The sequence below is a fragment of the Macrobrachium nipponense genome, chromosome 35 (genome assembly GCF_015104395.2).
Source record: "Macrobrachium nipponense isolate FS-2020 chromosome 35, ASM1510439v2, whole genome shotgun sequence".
NCBI lineage: Eukaryota > Metazoa > Arthropoda > Malacostraca > Decapoda > Palaemonidae > Macrobrachium > Macrobrachium nipponense.
Genome location: NC_061096.1, coordinates 42,109,678 through 42,133,657, shown reverse-complemented (window position 1 = coordinate 42,133,657; position 23,980 = coordinate 42,109,678). Strand labels below are relative to the sequence as shown.

The following is a 23,980-nucleotide window of genomic DNA, read 5'->3' as shown; positions in this document are numbered from 1 at the left end:
AGGTCTATGTATAATAATGTTTATTGTAGCCTGTATTTCTGTTTTTGTCATTCAGATTCACTATTTCCAAGCTCATGATAAAGTAATTAGAATTGGCAATTTCTTTTGGTGTTGAAATATGGATTGGTTAATTTTTCATGTTGCACATTATCAGTTCACCAGGTAAATTTGATATTTCAGTTAATTCTCATATGTTGATGAGTATGACATAATTGACATTCATGTTCTTAGGAAAGGCTTAGGTTAGTTATGCCTAATTAACCCTTAACACATCCCACTCAAAGATCTGTTTAAATACATGTTGATGGGTATGCCAGGTGGGAAACTACTGTTTTAGGTCGAACAGATATGCCTATGAGAGAAATACAGGTATGCATCCTAATATAGGGTGTTGGATATTTTCATGGCCGATTCTGATTCCCCCACCTATCTTGACTTAGAGCACCAAAGTTACTGCATTGAATAGAATGCAGGAATAGTACCTCCAAAACTAAACTAGGCTAGGGAAAACCCCTCCAACCAAACCTTACTTACAGCATCATGAAATAGTATATATCATATGCAGCACTAGGATACACCCGCCCCTTTCAGTTTCATTGAATTGCGTTACATTACCTAGACCAGTATTTGCTTGCTACTGTTCCATATGGAAATAAAGAAATTGGATGGATGAGTTAACAAAGTTTTTATAAACATTGAAAATTACTGTCCAAATGATTGAAAACATAAAAAAAAAAATTTATGGGAAAACATTTATCTTGAGTGGACTGATATAATCACGAGTACTAAGTAGTTGATTCACATCAACCGTGCACTGGAAACTCTGTCTCTCGAGAGTTCACATGAGTAGGATCTATGTTCCACCTCTTCTGAAGGATGTCTTTGAAAAGTATCCCTCAGGAGAAGTGGAACATACATCCTGCCTATGTGAACTCTTAATTAAGAGAGAGACTAAGAGTTTCCAGCCCTGTGATTGGCTTATGAACAGCCAATCAGGAGCGTCATAAGGGACTGGCCTAGACATCAAATGTACGGTTGATGTGAATCTACTATAGTAATACTTATAGGTTTTGGGTGATTGACGGATTTACCCATGGTGAGTAACATTATTACTCCCCATCGATTTTGGGGGAATCGGGCAGGAAAGAGATGCCATTACTTCTATAGCCCATAAATTCACTAATGGCGACTTTTAGACTGGCTAAAATCAAGTGGGCTGCACATGAGAGTTAGTTATGCTCTTGACTACAAGGGAGGATGTACTGCCTCTCTGTCTCACATGGTTGTAGTTCTTATCATTTATGTAGTATGTCAGTTATAAATGTAATTTTGGAATGAAAAGTGCAAAGAAATATTAGAAAAAGCATGTATAAATCCAAAAAATTTACTCCATCTTCGTTCCCGGTAAATTTATGTAAATATTTTATAACAAATACCCTCGGAGTTTGTTACTGATTTTATATCTTATCTATTTTTTTGATACTGTGTAAGCTGTAATTATAATTTTACAAAATACTAACATAAAATAAAATTAATTTTTAGATAAAACATGTGTAACTAGGTAAAATTTACGATTTTCTAAAAGAGGTCTCACAAGGGGTTTTAAATAGTTACTTTCAACTTCTCGTGGAATTTAGGGAAACTTTTTTTTTAAGAATTTTTTTATCTTTCACTTTTTTTTTTTTTATCTCACACCATTTGCATTCGCATATCTTCCTCTTTTCAATGATGCATTTTTTTCTTAAATTGGCCGACCTCAAAGTTACCTTGGCCTGGGTGCTGCATATTCATTTTTACCCTGGCTCCTAAGGGTTAAGAAGGGTGGTATTTCTGCATTTGGTAATTTTATGATGGTGTAATAATTTTAAGTGTATTTTGGAAGCTCATTTGTTCATGTCTTTTTGTTTTTCAAATAAGCTGCGTAGTATTTATATATTTCTGTTTCATGTTTCAGGATGCATCGTAATCAAAACCGTTCCAGATCCAGAGACAATTTTGGCAATAATCGCAATAGGTAAGGTTTTGTTTGAATGAATATCTGTGGTGTTTATAATTTTAACTTGAATAAAGTGACAGCTTTATATATTTATATAGTTGTAGGTAATTGTCAGTAAAAGGGGCTTACTGTCCACGTGTATATGTAGAGGATGTACGAATTGATTCACTTTGCATGGAGACTTTTAACCTGTAACATTGGTCTTTATTTCAGGCAAAGAAACAATGATAACAGACGAAGAGATGATTTTGACCGCAATAGTGGTCGATTCCAAGGTGGAGGAGGTCGGCGAGATGGTCAGGGTAATCAGATGTCTCAGATGGACAGAGGCTCATTTGGTTTGAATACTGGTGGATACAACCAGGGCATGGGGATGTATGGGAACAACCAAAATCAGATGGTTGGTTTTGGAGGAGGGTTTGGAGGTTCTGGTTTTCAACAACAAAACAGGTAAGGAATTTTATGGTTAAAGTTTGATTGCACATAAAATTACTGAATTTCCCCAAATTAGTTTTGTTTAGTGGGAGGACCAGTGAATAGGCTAATGAAGAAGAATGTATGTGTCCTCTGTTTCAAAATTAAAATATGTCTTATTGTTGCTATTGTCAACATCAGTATTCTTGTTACTTTTGGATACCCTCTTTTAAGTTCTCATCAGGTCCATTTGGAGAGCCTTATTTTTTTTTTATTATTTACTGATATATACATATATTCTTTTTATAACTGCTTTACAAATAAAAGATTGTTTTAGTGTAATAAGCTTTCTAGTCCAGAGAGTTAATTGAGTTATTTCCACAGATTTGGTATTAACCCACAACAAATGATTAATCCATGGGCAAGTACTAACATGATGGCTCCATCAATGGGTGCCTCTGGCGATGAAGCTAAGCTGGCAATGAACATTTTAAATGCAGTTTTGTCATCAGTAAGTTAAATTTTAGTAATAAATACATTACTACTCATTGTTGGATTCATGGTGTAAAGAGTTTTAATCTTAATGGTTATTGTTTGCTTTTATTTCAGTGTGCTCTGTGATAGTTTATTCTTTCTTTTACTTGAGGTTTCATTGTGGTGTTACAAAGTTAAATATTAATAATTTGGTTAGCTTTTCCAGTGTTAGTCAATCTGAGCACTGATTTCTATGAAAATCCTGAGTGAGTTTGACTTAAAGGTTTGTGGTCTGTAATTGATTTTTCCTGTTTTCATTTTGTTGAAGTTTGTATTCAGCATTCATTGTCCATATCATAGAAAGAGTGAAAACTCTTGTAGAATCAATTATTTTTGTTATTATTGTTTTTACCTAGTATTGTTGTCTGGACATTGTATAAGAATCCTATTTGCTTGATATTACTGTTTAATTTTGATGTAACTGATTTAATCTGAAGACATTTATTTTTTGTAGTCATGCACAAAGTTCTTGAATTTATGGTCATTTTGCAGAGTGGGCCCCAAGCATCAGGTAGAGGTATGAGTCCCCCTCCAAATAAGATGAGACGCATGGATTTAAGGGTAAGTACCCCTTATTATGTCTTCCTTATAGCTGTTACCAGGATCCTAAACTTACTCTTTATCCAACAGTGGCCCAGTATTGAAATACAAAGGATTACTGTATTATTTTGTATTTATGAGTTCTGTATGTAAATTTATTGCAGGTATTGTAGTACAGTCAAATATTATTTAAAACTGGAGGAGCTTTCATTTTATAAAAGTAAAATAACTCTGTTAGGGCAGTTTTCAGTTAGGGCTGGCAGTCTTATTCACTGGAGATTTCAGGAAAGTGCCAGGTGCTGATGTTCTTGAGATTATTGCACCATGAATTGCACAGTCATCATTAAGGCCTAGTTTTTTGGAAGTGGTTTCAGCCCAAGTCATATTGTAGAAATAGGGGCATCTGTGAATTTGCATGCCTACCTCACTGCTGCTTATGTAGGGAGATTATGATCAAGCTCCAATATGGTGTTGAATGATTTTTATGAAATCATCATATCAGGAGGGTAGACCTATGGTTATTGAAGTGTTGATTTGTTATATGATTTCCCTGTGAACTCCAACAATGGTTCTCATCCTTTGGTATGCCTCTAAAATTTCTATATAATCTAACTGCTTATGTCCACTACAGTAGGAATATTTGTCTATTACTGTTCATACATAATGATTTTGTTTTGTTTGCTAATGAGGTGCCATCTATGTGTCTGTAGTCCTCTAGTCTTCCTCCATTTTATTCAGGTTCTTGCCTGTTTTCCTTACTGCCCTCTCGATATTGTTTATGCAAAACTGTGTCCCACAAAGGCAACAGACTTGTTTTATTTTCTCCAAGGCTTGCCTATTTTGTACATTATGGTCTTCCTCTTCCCTTTAACATTGGCTCTTGTTATACTTGTAGGATATTGAAAATCCTTATTCCATGTACATTGTTCAGTCTTGAATGCTTCCCTCAGTGCTATCTGATTCATGTGATACATAACATTGCAGTCACCCTGACTTCTGTCCTATTGCTTCCACACAATATTTTCCTGACTGGATTTTCTCTTTTGTTTCTTCTTCTTGTTGCCATAAGGTGGGACTTGTTGACACTCCTCTCTTTTCAAAGACTTCTTACTTTGATTCTTCTGTTAGAACAAGTCGTCTGCACACAGTAACCTCCAGGTATGTCTGTTTTTGTACCAGTACTTTGTAGATTTTTGTATACCTTAAACAGTAAAGAGATCTTTGCTGATCTTTAGTTAACACCAACATTTATCACAGATCCTTTTGGTTTTGTTGCCGCCGTCTCCACTCATGATAGCTTGTTATACCTTAAACAGTAAAGAGATCTTTGCTGATCTTCAGTTAACACCAACATTTATCACAGATCCTTTTGGTTTTGTAGCCACTGTCTTCACTCATGATATCCTGTTATATAATCTAGCTAGCACTTGATCAGTGAGGCTTCTCGATGCCTTCTGCCTTTGAGTGCTTAAGTGATTTTCCCCCTTTTTGCTGTCAAATGCCATCTTATAATCTACAAAATGTGTTAATCTTTCCTTTTTGCATGGTACTTTTACAGTTACTTCTTTATTAAGATTACCTTTGTAGTTGGTTTTTCTGGCATGAAGACAGCTAAAAGTATTCCTCTTTCACCTTGTAGCACCTTGATTCATTCATGATGTGGTGCACTCACATTATGGTGCATCATTTTTCTTTGCATTAATGATTTAAAACTCATTTTCAACTTGTTGAATCTCTCCATGCTTTTATGGATTTTCACCGCTTCTCTGTTTGGATCTTTGGGTGCTTTTAGCAAATCTATTGGTATGTCTGATGGTTTATATAAATTGAGAATTTGCATACCCATTTTTCCACAGGAATAATAATTACTATCATAATAATGCCCTTATATATCTTTAATTAAAAAATACTGCAATGTCAGAAGTTTTTCCTGCACTGTATGATTTACATGTTGAAATTCTTATTTAAATTTTTTCAAATTGTCCTCTTATTGCTTTTCTTGAGGAGTTTCCACCTACCAAATTTTGATTCTGTATTTACTGATGCTTTTCTTTATACTCAGGTTTCCCCTTCATTTCTGTATATTGCATAGGCATGTCTTGTCTGGTATAATGGTGAAATCCTTTTTTCACCAGCATTTTTCATCATTAAAGGAGCTTAATTGTGAGACTAATTCTGCTTATGTTATCCTTTTATATAGTGCAGGTAATTCATGTTGAAAATACCCATTAGTAGTTCAAAAGCCAGGTATGAGATGGTTGATATTTTATTTTATGGAATGTGTATAGAAACAGATTTCTGGTAAGCCAAAGCTGAGTTTTAGAAAAAATAGGTCATTGTTTGAGAGTCGATACAAAGATGCCATAGGTAATTTGGTTTGTTTAATTTTCTGCCTGTTGATACTGCAGTGTGCACAGTTTTAAATGTTAAGGAATGTGTTGATAAAGAAATGAAGTTTTTTCTGCGTATTTCAATATGGGCCATTGTTCTTTTAACCTTTTTTTGCATTTAGATTAATCAGCTATTACCTCTGTTACAGAACTTGGAAAAAAAGTCATATATAGCTAAAATTCAAAAGAGAGAATGACAAAGACATTCCAGTAAAAGTCACCTGTGGCACAGGCTTCCTTGGAGGTGTGTGATGAAGTGGCCTTGCACTCCCTTCTTTGATCCATCCATCAAAATTCTTGCTGGCTTCCTGCTGCAAAGGGTCACAGTTAATTGAAAGGATGGTAAAGCTATGGGTGTGCTAATTACGCCAGGTATCAATGATGATGATGATGATGGGATGGGTCTTTTGGTTGATTTTCTTCTTAAGCAGATGGTCATGGAATGCTGCAGCATTGAAGTTAACGTTTTGAAGGAGTCTGAGATGCTACTACTGCTACTACCACTACAGCTGCTGCTGCTGCTGCTGCTGATGCTGCGGTTGGCTTCTACAGTGAAATTAAAAAAACAAAGACTGTGTTGTTGTACAGCAAGGTTGAAAACTAAACTTCCTAGGACTGCATTTGTGATGGATATTGTACAACAGCTGTACATCTTATAAGTGCGCCCTTTCTCTCTTTTATTATTTTTCAACAATTTGGGGGAAATTTATAGAATTTTTTTGTGCCTAATGAAGATACACTTTCTCATCTTACTTCTTGGTCGATGTCACTGGATGATGCAGCAGCATCCCAAGGAAAGGTCTCTTGTCACATTGCTTCTTATTTTTTTCAATATGCTGTCATAGACTAATAATATCCCCTGTGTCAGTGCATTTTAGATTCATATTTGAAAGTCAAATGTGGTAAAAAAAAAAAAAAAAAACGACTCCAATTAATATGCCCATTATATAGTATACTAAATTTTTTTTCTGAATCACGGCATTATAATTAGTGATGTATGTTAGTTGGATGTGAATTTTTATCGGTAATTCCACTGTCATTTTGAACTAGGAATTTGTATACTATATTAAAAGAATTCATGACATAATGTGTAATTTTGTTTGCACTCAAAAACTAAGTACTCTTTGATTATCTGAGTCTTAACCTCCTAACTAAGGTTTTAAACAGGATTGCATTTTTTTTTTATAGCTGTAGTTACTGCTCATAGGTAATTTTTAGATACATGTGCTAATGCACTAAATGAATTAATTCTTATTCTTAAATGAAAAAGATAAGTTTTAAACATTTTTATAGATATTTCTCTGTAGGTTTTATCATCTCTGTATGAAATCATAAATGCTAAGCTGTAATGCTTTCAGCATTTTTGTTCTGAGAATTATCACTACACAACTGGGTAAATTTAATTTATGACATAACACCAGCAACTAAATAACTACAGTACATATTAGCAACAAATTGATTAATATTTCTTATTGTAGCCCTTACACTGTGTGAGTTTCATACCACACTGTAGATTATACTAAAGGTTCTTTGTAATTGTTCACTTAACCTTTAAGTTTAGACTATTTAAATGTTTTTGACAAGCCCTATGAAAGTGTTGTACTGCTCACATGATGAATGAACGGTTAGCTCTCAGTGAGATGTGTGGAACTCGGAGCAAGATGGAATTTGGAGAAGTTTGACAGTTAGGTGAGCAAAGATTGTAGGGCACAGATGAAATATTTAAGGCAGGAGGCGATGCTGTCAAGGTTGGATGGGAAGTACAGAGAAATTCATGCTCTGTCTGCAGTGAACTGTTTGAGGCACACAATAGGCAGCATCTCTTCCTCTCAGGAATGACATAGCCCTTAATCATAACTCTTAATTGCTTGTGAAAAACACTTTTTTGACAGTGCCTCATTGAGTGCCAGACAGTTCGTGCTGTACTTAAAGAAATATTAATACTAGTATTGTGTTTGGAAATAATTTTTGGGTGCAGTAAAACCCAGAACTTCAAAGCTTTTGGTTATGATACATATAGCTATAGTCACTGCCAAGTTACGCTTGATAAACTGTTAAATCTTTTGTTTTGTCCTGACAACTTCTGTAAAAATAGGATTGTAATTGTTTTCTAGAAATGCAACGGCTCTCTCTCTCTCTCTCTCTCTCTCTCTCTCTTCTCTCTCTTCTTCTCTCTCTCTCTCTCTCTCTCTCTCTCTCTCTCTCTCTCTCTCAAATGTTGTGCTGGATGAATTCTCTTATTCATGGTTGACCCATAATTAACTGTAAATTTTTCTTATTTCTACTTAACAAATCAGATAATACAAACATACATTGCCTCAAATAGTGACGGATAATGGAGTACAGTAATGTACCATTGCACTGTTGTTTTCCCACTGAAAAACAACAGTTTTTGGCATTATGGAAAGGAAATTACTTTGATTAATTTTAATAATTCAGTTATAAATGTAAAGGATACACAATACATTATTGCTTAATTTTACTGAAAGGTTAATACAAATTTTGTTGTTTATTTTAATATCACACCATTGCCAAGTCTTACAAATGCTTTTCCAGATATGAATAGCAAATGCTTTCAGATAACTATCATTTGGTATGATAATCGTTAGTACTTGCAGTTAATATGTAATAGTAAAAACCTCAAATTTTGTGGCTGGTTGTAACTGTATGAGTCATGTAATTCACACTGCTACTCTTTCATAATGATGTGATCTGTAAATAGATTGTACTATATGGTATATGTGATGTTTTCTTTAATGCCATGTCTCAGTTTTGGTAATGTAAGAACTAATTTATTCATATATTTTGTGCCTTTTCTGTTTTACTTGCCACAATTTAGGGAATAGACAGTGCTTCAGTTACTTTTATTTACAAGATTATAATTTTGTTTTCTAGTCATTGAAGGACAGTTTACCTCTTTTATTTTGGTTCCTAGTTGCTGCATCATTCTCTTTGTAAGCATTAATTTTTCTTAAATGCTCCTAATGTGGTAAGGTAACGACAGTTTTGGTACTCATTATTTTTATGTCAGTGATATCTTTAGATGAGTGTAATGGGATATATTAAGATGGAGTCAGTTTGGTAAATTTATGTTGAAAATTTTAAGTCTGTGGCATTTTCATGTTTCTCTTCCTATATTTTAGGGGATATTTTAGTCTCATATGCAAATGAGCATTAAAGTTTAAGATGACACCTTTCTTGGTATAAGTAATGAATTTTGGGCATTGGTATTGCATGTTTGAGTGCTAATATCATCTGCACAAATTTGAACTTTTATCAATCCCACCTTTAGGAATGCTTAAATTTTGTAACCTGCATAATTGGATTTTAAACTAGGTAGTCTTTTACCATGACCTTACCTTTGTAAAGGTACAGGAGAGTTATAGAAAGTGAGGATGATTTTGGTCATCGTTTCCTTGAATAATGGGAGAGTGAGAATATTTGCTTTTCCCCAACTGTTGGTTCTGCTGTTTTTATTCTTTGATGATGTCATCAGATGCAGCATCTTCAATGAGAACCTCCATGCTGAGGCTCTTTGTGATGAATGGCTGTATTTGCTTGGTGGTGACTGAGTGGTGAGTGTCTTCTACAGGATGGGGGGTATGATGATCGCCGAAGAAGGGCACGTTCCCCCCCAGGCCGCTCTCATCAAAATCGGCAGCAGTCCTCTCAGCGTGGATCGGATCGCCGTGGGAGAGACGGCCATTCCTCTTCCCAAAGAAACGATGACCATAGGTTCAGGAATTCATTAAGCAAGAGTCCTGGAGTGTCTAAGTCCTCCAGACAGAGGTAAGGTCATATTGGATGGTGATTGATGATGATGTGCTGACCACACATTTAGGTCTGTTAAAACCAGTTGCAGTTGAAGGCTGTCTGTTGCACAGCAAGTCAACACATTGTCGAATACACCAGGAAGTTTATGTTGTTGATATGTCATATACTCAGCCAAGCATACAAAATGCTGCCAGGTTGCAGCTGCCAGTACTATATTTGCAGCATCATAGGGATTTAAATATTTATTTTAAAGATCATCCAGCAGTTTGCTTTGAAACTCTAGCTGACTCACTATTTTTTCCTTTCTCATTGGCAATACAATGCCATACAATGCCGTTTGTCCATGTGAATGGATGTGGCCAAAACCTTGAATTTGTATGTGTGGTGTCTCATCTCTTGAAATAATTCACTTTCTAACCACTTAGACATGATCAGCTGTTTTATGCTAGACAGTGGCAGATTCTTATCCGATAGTGTTGATAAGACCATCTCGAACCAAACTGCAGGAATCATTTTTTGCACTGTTTCATGTCCATGTTATGTTAGTTATATGTTGAATTCTCCATGCAATTGGTTATCAAATAACCATGTTCATTATTTTCCATGGCTCTTTGAATACATTATTTACTCCATGAGATGTGTTAACTTTTTTTGCTAAAAGTACCCAATGGAACCTCACCCATGTTATTAGTGTTTTGTGTTTCCCTTGCTTTTTTTTTTTATATTTTCATCATAAGAAAGTATACATTTTTGTATGTAGGTCGGTTGTTGTAATTAATCCTGATATTTGAAAAATAAATATTTTTCAGCATCTGGTATTCATAGTAAGTGCCTGTGCATTCTTGTTATTTTATGCTTGTAAAAACGTAATGAATTTCAGGTGGGGATTCAGGTTCATGTTTAGTATTTATTTCAAAGTGAACAGTATTGAACATTGTTTCACTCTTTCTATTGACAGTAAATATGATGCATATAATGTGATGAGTAGATAACAGTTGTATTTAATTTGGTCAGTAATTCCGGTGGGTTTTAAATTGCTTAGGGATATTTATTAAGGTTACAATATTAAAAATTTGCAGGGGAAAAGGAAATTCTAGTGGCAAACCTGTTTTGAATTTAATCAAGGTTGAGAATAACCCTTTTGTCTCATGTCAAAAGAATTGTGAATTATAAGTTTCCCCTATTTCAACTAGTCATGATGATAGTGGAATTAGTGTGTATTATAAATGAGATTTTCAATTATTTAGTTACTCTTAGCAATGAGACTCAGATCTTTATTTTGAAAATATCATAGTTATTTTATGTCTTAATTGTTTCAAATGGTAGGTTAGGTATAGAAGTAGCAGTATCTTTGTAGGGTATCACCAGTATCATCCTTGATGCCCTGGTAATGTGGTTATTTGGATCCTATTGCGAGGAAGGAATTGGAACTTGTGAGAGAGAGAGAGAGAGGGAGAGGGAGAGTTTAATTTTCATGAGAGTTCTTTGATGTCCTCTTATATCCATATTGTCTTAATATTTTGCAAGATCCTGCAGGACTGTTAAGGAAATAGCACATTTAATCACTTTGATGGACACTTCCGTAACTTGTAGAGGTATCAGTAATAACAGAGTGATTACTTTTGTGATTAGATTTTAACATTGCAAGTGTTTGCTTTATGGTATTCTTAGACTGTGCCATTTCCAATTTCTGCCATTGTGTGATGTTTCTGTTGGTTGTTCCCATACACTTAACTGCTTTGCATAATGTAGGTTTCATAGGTAGTGTACTACATAGTTGACTACTATCACAGTATGTACTTCTGAAACTGATCACAGTATGTGGTCATTAATTAGATCATTAGCCCTGCCCCTGATAGAAAAAACCTATTATGATATATCTACGTCTTTTCTGTATGTTGGCTATTACAATGACATGCTGTAAGTATGTGTAAGAATTTTAAAGTAGTTCCTCTTTGTCATATCCTGTAGCATGCACAATTCCTTTCGATTAGTTTTTTTTTAGTGTACGGAACATCAATTAGACATATACTACTTAGTTACAGATCCATATAGTGTGTAAATTTTTACCTGGATAGTGATTGAAGTCATTTGAAATCTTGATAGAGGTCCCTCCCTAGCCTTTAAAAGTGTTATCTTCACCAATCAAATTTGGTGAAAATGTTTTGAGCAATGTCTTACAAAATTGTATTTCATGCGTAGACTTACCTGCTTCAGAAAGGTCTAGTACATGGAAATAAACAGCTTATCAGCTAGCATAAATACTGACCTGTATGCAGCAGAGGAATGTTGCTGTTTAGTCTTCCTTCGCATTAGATTGTTTTCTTCATCATGTTAGGTCTTTTGTTTTACCCCTTTTCCTTATTTATGCGAGGCAGTTTTCCTGTTTCTTGAACATTGTGGTTAGTTATTTAGAGATGTATTTTGAAAGTAAATGGAAAGAAATTGGAGTGGCACTTATGTTGGGTTTAGTTTAGAAGGTATTTAGGAGTTTTTGGGGAATGATGTATTTGGAAGATGACAATATCAAGTAAATTAGTATTGAAAGTTTAATTCATTGCAGTTGTGTAATTAAAATGTTGCCTCCTACCTATCTGTGTAAATATTTTTTGACATTCAACACTTACAGTTCAGTTGATGAGAATTCAGAATTTGTCTTCCGTAAGAGACTGACCTTTGAAGAAAGGGAGCGAGAGACCAAGAAGGTATGACTTATTATTTCTTATTATGTAACATGATAGATTTGAAATATTTTATAGTAGCACTATAAGATTTTGCCTGTCAAATTAGTTTTTTTATCCATGTTGCTAAAATCAGAAGCCTTTAGCATAACAGTTCATAAATGTTCAGAAATTAAATGTAATTTTTTGAAAAAATTGCTATTTTTCCACCCATTGCTCAGAAATTTGACAAGACTTGTATATATTCTGTTATGTACATAGGTAATCCTAAAACATCAGAATTACCAACTTTTCTTGAGTAGTCATGCAGCTGAGTGATTGTCTTTGTTAGAGAATTTGTCACTGATGTATAAATGTTTCCCAGACTTTTTTAACACAGTTTTTTAACCCAAAATATTTTCCTTATTGCAGTATAAAGACCTGCCAGCAAAGGCTTTGAAGTGTCGCATGTGTGAGAAATCAGTATTTCACAATGTTATGGTGAGTATAATAGCATTGTTGCATGGTGAAATTGTTGTGCATGGCTCATTCTCAAATTTCAGATCAGATTTTATGTTTTTTATGGGTTTCCTTCAAAGTAAATGGAGGATTTTTTGTCACTTTTGAGTGAGTGGGCACAGCCAAGTCTGATACAAGAAGTACTTTAATATAACAATAATTTATCAGGATTTTTTTATGTATGTGCAGTATATGGTAACTCCCCAATTTATGAGCCGTCTCCTCTTATCAGGTACATTATTTTATTTATTTTAATTGTTAAACATGAGGCATTTTGCAGATAACTTAGTTTAAGCTAGAAATTGTGTTGAATTACTTTGAAGTAAATTGATTATTTAATGTACAGTGGGTTCCTGCTAGGTTGTGGATGAGCAGTTGGGCTCTCAATTAATTGTGTAATTGTTTGGCACTTGTCTCCAAATATGTCACAGAAAATGCACTACTTTGCAGATTTTTTCATAGACCAATATTCACTAGTTACTGTATTTTCATTTTATTTTTGTGACTAAATACACTTTATGATAAAAATGATTTAGTAATTTAAAAATATTAATGTGAACAGCAAAATATCAATAAAATATTAGAATAAAAACCTTCAAAATCACAAAACAGCTTACTGATATATTCATATCCTTTAATGAAAAACATTGCAAAATATCAGTAAAAGGCTATTTCAATTACAGAATCTTTTTACAGTGCCCCTGCATTTTTATGCAGGAATAGGTTCCAGAATGTACTGCGGGAATGGAAAATCCCCTCTAAAAATGCTTATAGCGGCATATAACTGCCAAACACCTTTTACCCTTGAAACCAAAATGCTTGTAACTGTCTATTTTAACATTTCACTGCTTCATAATTTGATAGTTCAAATAAAAATATACCTTTAAGAATAAAAAAATTTAATATTTCAAACAAAAATACATCCCAAACCATCATCGTAAAGCATCCAAAGTAACCGTACTATACTGTTAAGTAGTCTACACCCCAAAAATGCTTTTAACTGCTTATTTTAACGCTTCATTGACAAACTTGATAGCTCAAACAAAAATGTACCTCAAGCTATCATCCCAGAACACCCAAATATCATTTCAAAGTCATGTTGCAAAATTAAGTATCAGCCTAGAACTGTTACTCTTGAGTATCTCCTATCGCTCAGATGCACATTTTTTGGGCCCACGGCATCATTCTATAGTGCACTGGTTGTACATTGTACATATAGTATTGGAATTTTCCTGTGTTGTAAGATGATTTTGAGTTATATTTACTGTACAGGTACATATTGTACAGGTACATATTTTAGGATAGTACTATGTATTGTAGAGAGCATATCTAAAATATTTGGGTGGTTTAGAACAATGGAACACAACCCCCATATGTTGATATGTCATGTTAGTATATTTCCATGATTACTTACAAATACACTTATAATAGAGAAAAATTATTTGTACTACAGTAAGTTCTTGGGTTACATCATTATGTGGTTAGTCCTCACCATCTTCCATAAATTAATTTAAAAATTCTTCTATTGTCATTCTCATAGCAAAAAATTTTCCTGTGACAATGTAATTCTCTCTCTCTCTCTCTCTGTACTGTATATTTCATTTAATGAAAATAATATCAATTACTGTACAGTAATACCTCAATCTTGCGTGATTTGAGTTGCGCGAATTCACAATAGCGCAAACTTTTCATTAATTATCATACTTGAGTATTTCACAGGATTCGAAAAAGCAACATTTTCGAATCCGGGAGAAACCCTGTTAAGGTGTTTGTTCGGTTTTTTTGTAATTTATAAGTTTTCAAGCTTTTATGTGTAAATTAAATAACATTAAATAATAAAAGTAATATCTCTCTCTCTCTCTCTCTCTCTCAGGAATATGTACTATCTTTATTAGTATTTTAAAGTATTAATAATTATAATATAACTGTAATTACAAAATCGTGATAATATTTTAAAGAAAGAGGGGAAAAAAAAAGAAAGAACTATGTTGTACAATTGGACACAGGTTTACTTGGTACACCGTATTGAGAGACTGAAAAATTACATGGTAACAGTGTTTACTGAGGGAGATGGGGGGGAGAACTCCTTCTCTGCTAGCAAGAGTTCTACCAATAAGCTCTGGAGTTTGTTTGGTGGGCAGTTATTAGGTATGGTTGGAGAAAGACACACACACACACGGTGTAAAAAAAAACAAGAAATCTGAGCAGTTTATATCGTAATGAAGATTGTTGTCTCACTTGTAATATAAGTTTGTTTATTAAGGTTCCATTTAACTTTCGGCCAAGATATTATCTTGCCACCGTGTCTATTATTATATATCGGTCATATTCATTACACAATACTTAAAATGTATCAAAATTTTAAAGTTATATTGGTATTGCCGAAAATCATGAACATCATAACAGGATATTTTAACCTTATCACTTGGCCAAGTTTACAGCATTGGTTGCAGTGTGTTTCCTACAAACTCTACAATAGGAAGCTATAAAGAGAAGCGCAGCAGCACTTGATTCAAGTTGATTGAATATACCCAAAAACTCATTGAACGTGTTGAGAGTCTCCGACACTTAGCTCCTCTCTCTCTTATACTAGCTAACTTTCTCTCTCTCTCTCTCTCTCTCTCTCTCTCTCTCTCTCTCTCTCTCTCTCTCTCTCTCTCTCTCTCTCTCTCTCTCTCTCTCTCTCTCTCTCTCACACACAGCTATACTAGCTAACTTAGTGACATGTTGCCATCTAGAAAAACCCCTGCGCTCAGTATGCAGTTCTGATATGTCAATAGTGTATTCGGGAGAGGATCAGTGACCCAATAATTTCGAAGATTGCCCTTCCTGACAATACCCATAAGCATAACCAAAGCAAAGAAATTTCTCATCTCTGATACTGTAATGTCATACCACTCTTGTTCCCTTAAGTGCTCGCTTGATATATTACCCCATTTCATAACATGAAATTAACGATTGGATCTCTCTACAGTCAGTTCCATTATAGAATCATTAAAAACAAAATAGAAAAACTTTATTCCTGATATACTTTCATCAAAATCAAAGGTGTACAGCAAAAAATGATCACCACCAATCCTTTGCCACACAGGATTAGCTGGTTTGACATTTCTGACAACATCCTATGGCCACCCTTACTTCCCCTCCCTGACGCAGTTCATACAAATGGAAGACGAGCAGTGCAAATGGCCAGCAAGACCTCTAATAAGGCACTAAGTAGTACAGAAACAATATCGATACAAGCTATGAAGGCGCGCAAATTTAAAAACTTAAGAACATTGCATGACGTAAACAACGTGTGGGACAACTTCTGCAACTCATCATATGACGTGGTTGACCTTTTAAGGGTTAACTTGTTTTGCTAAAATTATGTATGCACTGATATATTATAGACTATATATTTCATTGACCTCAGGTGATAGGTGAAGTCATTTGGGCTTTCCTTATAGTGGCTGACATAAAGAGAATATCATCTACTGAATTGACAGTTACCTTTTAAAATATCCTACAGAGCATATGACCCCTATACTCAGAAACGACAATGACGTCCAAAAAATACGCCACATTTTTACTCTTGTTCATATAACTTAGGTTTTAACCAAAAATACATTGAAAATATCAGTAGCATATAAAGCATTACATTTCAAATAACGCAAACTATTTTAATAGACTCCAAGAAGCTAATAAGCAGCGAAGTATCATATCTGTATTGGCCACACCACATTGAACAAGTATACAGGTTAGGCAATTTGCCAATACTGTTACTGACCTCACAGTATGAAAACAGTGCTCGGCGAGTCATTCAGTTCTATAATTCAGTGCTGTTAACAAGAAACGGTGATTAGGAAGACACATCAAAAGCATGTGGGGCCTGAGTAAGTAGGAAAGTTTGCTGCAATGCTCTCAATATTGTATGGAGGTATTATGCCTTTTTTTTTTTTTTTTTTTTTTTTTTTTTTTTTTTTTGCAGATACTGCGAATATTATATCAAGAATATCTTGGTTATAATAAAAACTTGTTGTGAATATGTTTATTAAAACATATAATCAAATAACTAGTGAGAACAAAATGAGAATATTTTATGTCCTATTACAAAAAATATAACATTTATATTATACAATCTAATACCTTGACCATCCACCCTCTCTCTCTGTCACTTCCCTCAATCTGTCGGGCATCGAATGAACAAGGTTGAAAATTTGCTGCAGTCTCCGTCTACAAATTCCCCAATGAGAGTTGATGTGAGCCATGAGTTGCTGTGTTGTTTTCTATGTTCCATTTTCCATGTTTTCACCATCTGGGCCCACAATTGTTCAATCACATTCATATCTGCTCCTTTGCTCGGCCATTCAAAAAGAAGCAGGTTATCCTGTCCGGCAAACCACTCTTGAACAACGCGAGCAGTGGGAATGGGACTCCGGTCGTGCATGGACAGGATGGGCCCTGGTGGGAAGGGAAAATTCCTTTCTCGTAACGAAGGCAAGAAAGAGGTTTGCAACACATCACCCATGCCATGCAGACACACCCAGCCCATACGTTGCCGGTGACATGGCCGGATTGAACCACCTCAATGATGCCACTGTCCCTTACCTAATATTTATCTCAGAAATAGCACTCTTATTTATGTTTACTCCCTTTATATATTTTGACAGTCCACTTCTGTAAAACAAAATCTGAAGAATAATAATTAATGTAAAGAAGAATGCAATTGATAATTGATGCAAGTAATGATTTTGCTTATTATACCGAGTTCTATTTGTTCGCCAACAATGCAGCTACCCATGCGATGTGGACGAGAAGCACTTCTCATCAGTAAAGATGACCTGGCCCCAAAAGTCCAAACCCTTATCAGCATAACGTTGGGCAAAATCAAGCCTTCCCGCCATATGTCACTCCGTCAAGAGCTCCTTCATCGCTGGAGTTCTGTGATGAATCCCAGCAGCGTGGAGTCTGCGTCGTACTGTCATCGATGACACTTCTAATCCAAGGTCTTCACGAATGGCCTCGGCGTTGGTTAAGGGTTGCTCTCGAGCCGCCCTGATAATGGCGTCATCCTCAGCTGGGGTGGTTTTCTTTGGACTCCCTGGCCTAACTAAGAGAACATATTATCTTAATTGTTTAACTTATAATTTATATAACATCGCAATCAATTCTAGATTCTTCCAATTTTATACTTGAAGGATTGATCATAATTTAGTTAACATGGCCGTATATTTTTGGTTTCAAAAGCATATCAAATAGAATGTGATTACATATTTCCATAATATTCTCAATTTGGTTGGTGGTTATTAAAACTGTAAATCATTCCTGAGCCATCACTGAAATGACATTTAATATATAAACTATAGCTATCATAAGACGCACAATGACTGTGATGGGGTAGGCACAAATAAAATGCTCTTATAGGCATAATTTTACCGAGACAACTCAATCGACTATCTAACTTTGTTCATGGTTGAGGTCGGCAAGGGCCAACCACCCACCGGTGTGGAATTATGGAGGTGCACCTGAAATATTACTGTGGTGTTGGAATGGCTGCGGATATCTAATCTAACCAAAATTATAATAGTGAGACGAAATACATTTAAGAAAGAAACTTTCACATTAAATAAGCAAGATTAAATAACCGTGAACAATGTAACATATCCACCAATCATTCAGCATAAACGACTTACGCAAGCCGTTCAAGTTCCTACTCTCCTCCCACCTTCTTATTCACAACTGTATGGTTGGGGACACACCAACATCAGGTGCAATGGCTTGTATCGAGAAGCCATTGTCGTGTAAAGTGACAATTCGTCCTCGCAGCTTCAGATTTATGTCCCTTCGATTCATTGTGAGTGGTTATGAAGTCTGACCCATTTAAAAGTCCTACTGACGACCTCACCTCCGTTGGGATTCAGACTCTGTTTCGAGTCGAGTAAAACAATACCATGCTTCATATATCATTATATCGTTCTTTGATTGTAGGATTAGCCAATAGGGATCATAATCACCATGGTATGAAATAAAGATACTACTGTTAAATATAATATGCTCACATAATTATTGTTCCTGTTAATAATTACATTGAGAACTGAATACTCGTTGAGCAACTGCTTCGTAAAATGAGCTCGGTAAAAGTGTTCGCGAATTCTCTTACCTATTTCTCTGTAACTAAGATTCGTATAAGTACGAGCTTTTGCTATAGTGTACTACACCCAGTACTGTAATTTATAAGAGTATCATGAATCACAAATTATAAAGAATAGACACTTGTCCTGTACGAAGAGGCAAAAGGCTCGATTAGCCAGAAATGGATATGAACACAACAGTATAAAAAAAACTTCGCTACCATTCCTCCCTCCACCCCCACTTTCCACCCCCTTCCTCTCCTTCCCTCACCCTCCTACTCTCCTCTCTCTCTCTATCTCTCTCTCTCTCTCTCTCTCTCTCTCTCTCTCTCCTTTTCATTCTACGTATATGTATTTACAAGAGAGCGTGAGTTTAACCCAATCCTTCTTGTAAATGTTGTTGTTGAAAATCTGCAGTACTATAATAATATTAGGATAAACACTAAAAACACACAGGCATTAAAGATAAACAAGAAAATATTTCAAGTGGAGCTTTTAGTTAGCCGTACACTATCCACGAGCATATCTACTTCGTCCACTCATCGGGGTCGCAACAGGCCCACCTTACCCCTAGTCCCCCACCCATTTCAGTTGTAGCAAAGTCAGGCTGAGGACATCGGTACAGCAAAAGCAAGAAGCTTGTCAGTTTGAATTACATTTTAGAATTCCAAAACCTGTAAGACGGCTTAACAACAAGAACTCAATCCCTGACACCACTCCCCCCGCCCCCCGAAAAAATATATATGCATATATTAGTTTAGTCAAGATTGAGGGTATTAATGAAATATCGAAACTGCATACTTAGCGCAGTGGTATTTCTAGATGACATGTCACTTTAAATTAGCTAATATGAGAGAGAGAGAGAGAGGAGCTAAGGTGTCGGACACTTTCAACACGTTCACTGAGTTTTTGGGTATGTTCATTGTAGTGCTGCTGCGCTTCTCTTTATAGCTTCCTATTATATTATTGGTTGGAAACACACTGCAACCGATACTACAAACTTGGCTTACGTGATAAGGTTAAAATATCCCGTTATGATGTTCGTGATTCTCTCCAATACCCGTATAACTAAAATTTTTATCAATTTTAAGTATTGCGTAATGAATATGACCGATATATAATAACAGACACTGTGGTAAGATAACACCTTAGACAAAAATTAAATGGAATCTTAATAAACAAACTTATATTAAAAGTGAGACAGTAATCTTAGTTACAGCGATATAACCTGCTCAGATTTTTTTTTTTCTTTTACTCCGTGTGTGTGTGTCTTTCACCAACCATACCTAATGACTCCTTCCACTGAAAGAATTCCAGAGCTTATTGGTGGAACTCTTGCCAAGAGAGGCAGAGTCCTCCCCCCATCCCCCTCAATAAACGCTGTTACCATATAATTTTTCGAAGTCCCTCAAGAAGGTGTACCAGGGAAACCTGTGTCCAACTGTACTTATGTACGCAATCTTATTACCAATCATTTATGTATTTCTTTTTTTATGGGTAACGTATTAAGCTAAAACTTTTAAATGAAATTACAGTACATTTAATTTCATTTAAAAGTTAGCTTAATATTTATGGAGCATGATTAGAGTCATATTTAGTGTTCAAACTCTAGAAGTAAGCATTTATTAGCATTTTTAGACACCGTGCCAAACTTACACAAAACTTCCCTTTGTGCGAGGGGTCTGGAACTTAACCTCGCGTAAGTTTGGGGTATTACTGTATCATAAACAAAAAAATAAAAACTTGAAAATAAAAAAATCCTGGAATTTCACTGCTGGTAATAAGAGGTATATTGTTGACATTTTTTTTTTTTTTTTTGCTTTGTCTGGTTTATTGTACTGTATTTCATTACAAGTTTAGTTGACTATAATTATCACACATATAACAGTAGTACACAACAGAATGATTTATCACTGTTGATGTTACATCTCCAATCACTATAGGAATGTTTATATTAAAACAAAATGTAGGCAAACTCCACATTCTACTCTCATCCCAGCCAGTTTAAGTGTCTCTGAACTCTTTTCTCCTACTGCTCTCTCTCTCTCTCTCTCTCTCTCTCTCTCTCTCTCTCTCTCTCTCTCTCTCTCTCTCTCTCTCTCTCTCTCTCTCTCTCTCTCTCTCTCTCTCGCTGTGATATAGTAATTATATCATTAAAGGATATGCACAATGTAGAGAGAGAGAGAACTGAGGCAGTAGGCTCAATCTGAAAACATAAACATTTCAAATGGCTGGATATTTTTTTTTTACCTCATACGTATTACAATGATAATAGATCAATATAAAACAATAGTGTAAAATGATCCTGTAAGTGAAATAACATTATATTGATATTCTGCTTTTTACACATCATATTAATGTTGATATTATAACTGCCTAATGAAATAGGCAGTTATAATCATTTTTAGGAGTGGGTGTTTGAACTATTAAAATAGCCAGTTAGAGATAAGCATTTTTGGGGTGGGGATACGTACCAACTTAACGCAGGTTGTGGTTCCTAACCCCATCATTTATGTCTTTGGTTGTCTTAATAAATCTCCAGGAAATTAGTGGAAAAGTTTATACATTTTGTGGGTGTTCTATATACAATAATTTGCTATTATGTCTTTCAGGCATATTTGGCTCATATTGACAGCAAGGGCCACAACAAAGTTGCTCGCGCCTATCATGAAAAGATTGCAGCTTCCGCAAATCTTATGAAACAAACTGCTCGTGTAAGTAGATGCACTTTTGTGGTCAGGGAAATGCTACAAAATTTACTTGATTAAAAAAAAAAAAAACAGATGTGATAAGCATCATTCGTGATATAAAACCCTCCCTTTCTTAGAATGTTCTAGACATTTAAGATTGCTATAAAAGCAACCAAGTTCTTCAGTTCAGTAAAGGTACTGCATATAAGTGTCAGTCATCAAGACTGGACAGAGTAGTATTAGTATTTTAACCCTTACTGGACAGGTAAATACGTATATCAATATGCAGCACCTCATGCTGGGTAAACTTTGAGGTTGGTAAATTTACAAAAAAAAATACACATCAATGGAAAGAGGAAGATATGCAAATGTACATGTTGGAAGAAAATTTTTTTAAAATATGCAATTGTACATGGTGAAAGAAAAAAAATTCTACAAAATTTTCCCTACCTCCCACGAGAAGTTGAAAGTTATTATTTACAACCCCTTTGTAAGATTGTAATTACTGCTCACACAATATCAAAACATAAGAAATAAAAGCAGTAACAAATTCTTAGCATATTTGTTGAAAAATATTTATGTAACTTTACCGAGAACAAAGATTCAGTAGCTTTTTTTACTTTTACATGTTTTTTCTAATATTTCTTTGCACTTTATGTAAAATTATATTTACAACCAACATACTATCGTAAGAGACAAGACAAAAAACAACAACAACCCCTTGGTATATTTATGAGCAAATTTACAAAAAGACGTCGTGTTAGAGAGATGCAAAACATTCTCCCTTCAAGTCACAAGCACCACTGAAGTCCTGAGATGCCTACACTCGTGATTTTAGCCCATGTAAAAGTTGCCATTGGTGAATTTATTGGCGATAAAATTATTGGCACCTCTTTCTCGCCCAATTTTTTCCAAATAGATGGCGCATAATATTGTTGATCTGCAGGATCAGTTCATCCACCACCCCAAACCTGTTATTACGTACTACTCCCGAGGATCAATCTGGGTCTTAATTTGGCACTCAAGGCTAGCAAGAATGAAATTTTTCGATATTTCTGTGTTTGATTTTTCTTTTGTTTTTCATTTTGCTGCTACAGCTTGCTCTTCAGAAGGAAATGAAAAAAGCAAAGGCTCAGGGCTTAAAAGTTGTTGAAAAAGAATGCAGAGTGTGTGAGGGCCCAATGATTTACGGCAACTTGAAGCATAAGAATATACTGGCATGTAAGGTGAGTCATTGCAGTTGTCATATTTGATGTAGTGTTTATTTAATCATCTTTATTCAACTTTCAATAACTAACATTAAATTCATTACTTAGGTCACTTTGAAGCATGAAATGGTACCCTGAGACTCATGCAGTGACATAATTTTTTTTATTCAGTACACATGTTTATTATTAATGCGTTTCAGTTACCATGAATAAGTTTGCAAAGGAGCTAGGTGTGAGGATTTTTTTTTTTTATATATAAGGTGCAACATCAGTTTACTTGTCTCAGCTACCTCCAGCAAGGGGATTCTGGTTTGTGAGGTTGTTTATTTAGTGAAATTATGTGTTTCCCCAAGTTGGGTGAGGATTATTTTTTCTGTTCCTCCCCTTTTCATGGTATACGTACATGCGACCCACAATAGTTGACTAACAGCTAGGCATATAATTCACTGCGTAGGTTTACTTTCAAGTTTAATTACCGTTCATGCAATAGATGTTACGTTACTACTGCCTCTCCTGTTTACTGTAATCAGTAGTTTGGGATTAGGAACACTTTTAAGTCATTGTATCTTAGTGAGTCCCCAGTGGGCAGAGGGTTATCTGTACCCAAAAGTGAAGGGGAAGTTCTATGGTATCCTCTGGTGATAATGGCATACGAGTAGGTGATGGAATGTCAGGGGAACAGGCAGTTGATGTTGATGGATAGCACGTCTGCTTGAGCCAAAGGGAGTACTATATGTCTGGCACTATGAGCTTTCACTCCTTGAAAAACTGGAAAATTGTTATGCATTGTCAGACAATTTGGCCTTATTTTTCTAGTGCTAGAGATTGTTCATGGTTCATATAATATCTTTATGACTAATGAGTTCTTCCTAGGCATACTCAGTAACTGTGTCCAAACCTTTTAGCCTTCCCCCAAATGGATATTACCTAAGCACTCCCATCTTGGGAGAACAGCAGTGGATGCTAATTTATTGTGGTATTATGGTAGTTGCAGCTTAAAGTTATAGTTATTAAAGAATTTTTGTTGGAAATTAGACCTGAACCTCAATGGAGTATATCTGTATAAGAGTATCATTCTTTGATATATAGGTAAAGATCTTGCATGTAAATTTAAGGTTAAAAGGATGAATGGCATTTGATGT

The 23,980-nt window shown here is 35.1% G+C and overlaps 1 protein-coding gene across 2 annotated transcripts in view; it reads left to right on the top strand.

The window, feature by feature from the left end:
• Positions 1 to 23,980, top strand: part of LOC135208684 (glutamic acid-rich protein-like) — a 51,185-nt gene that overhangs the window by 5,318 nt on the left and 21,887 nt on the right. The window contains exons 2-10 of one of the 2 annotated variants that reach the window (XM_064241125.1): positions 1,955 to 2,014; positions 2,210 to 2,446; positions 2,795 to 2,921; positions 3,437 to 3,505; positions 9,467 to 9,663; positions 12,278 to 12,353; positions 12,741 to 12,809; positions 21,553 to 21,654; positions 22,728 to 22,856. In XM_064241125.1, coding sequence (XP_064097195.1) covers positions 1,956 to 2,014; positions 2,210 to 2,446; positions 2,795 to 2,921; positions 3,437 to 3,505; positions 9,467 to 9,663; positions 12,278 to 12,353; positions 12,741 to 12,809; positions 21,553 to 21,654; positions 22,728 to 22,856 — 1,065 coding nt within the window. In that variant the 5' untranslated portion in view covers position 1,955. Of the gene's footprint in view, positions 1 to 1,954; positions 2,015 to 2,209; positions 2,447 to 2,794; positions 2,922 to 3,436; positions 3,506 to 4,553; positions 4,643 to 9,466; positions 9,664 to 12,277; positions 12,354 to 12,740; positions 12,810 to 21,552; positions 21,655 to 22,727; positions 22,857 to 23,980 lie in introns of both variants that reach the window. The other variant, XM_064241126.1, reaches the window with a different exon arrangement.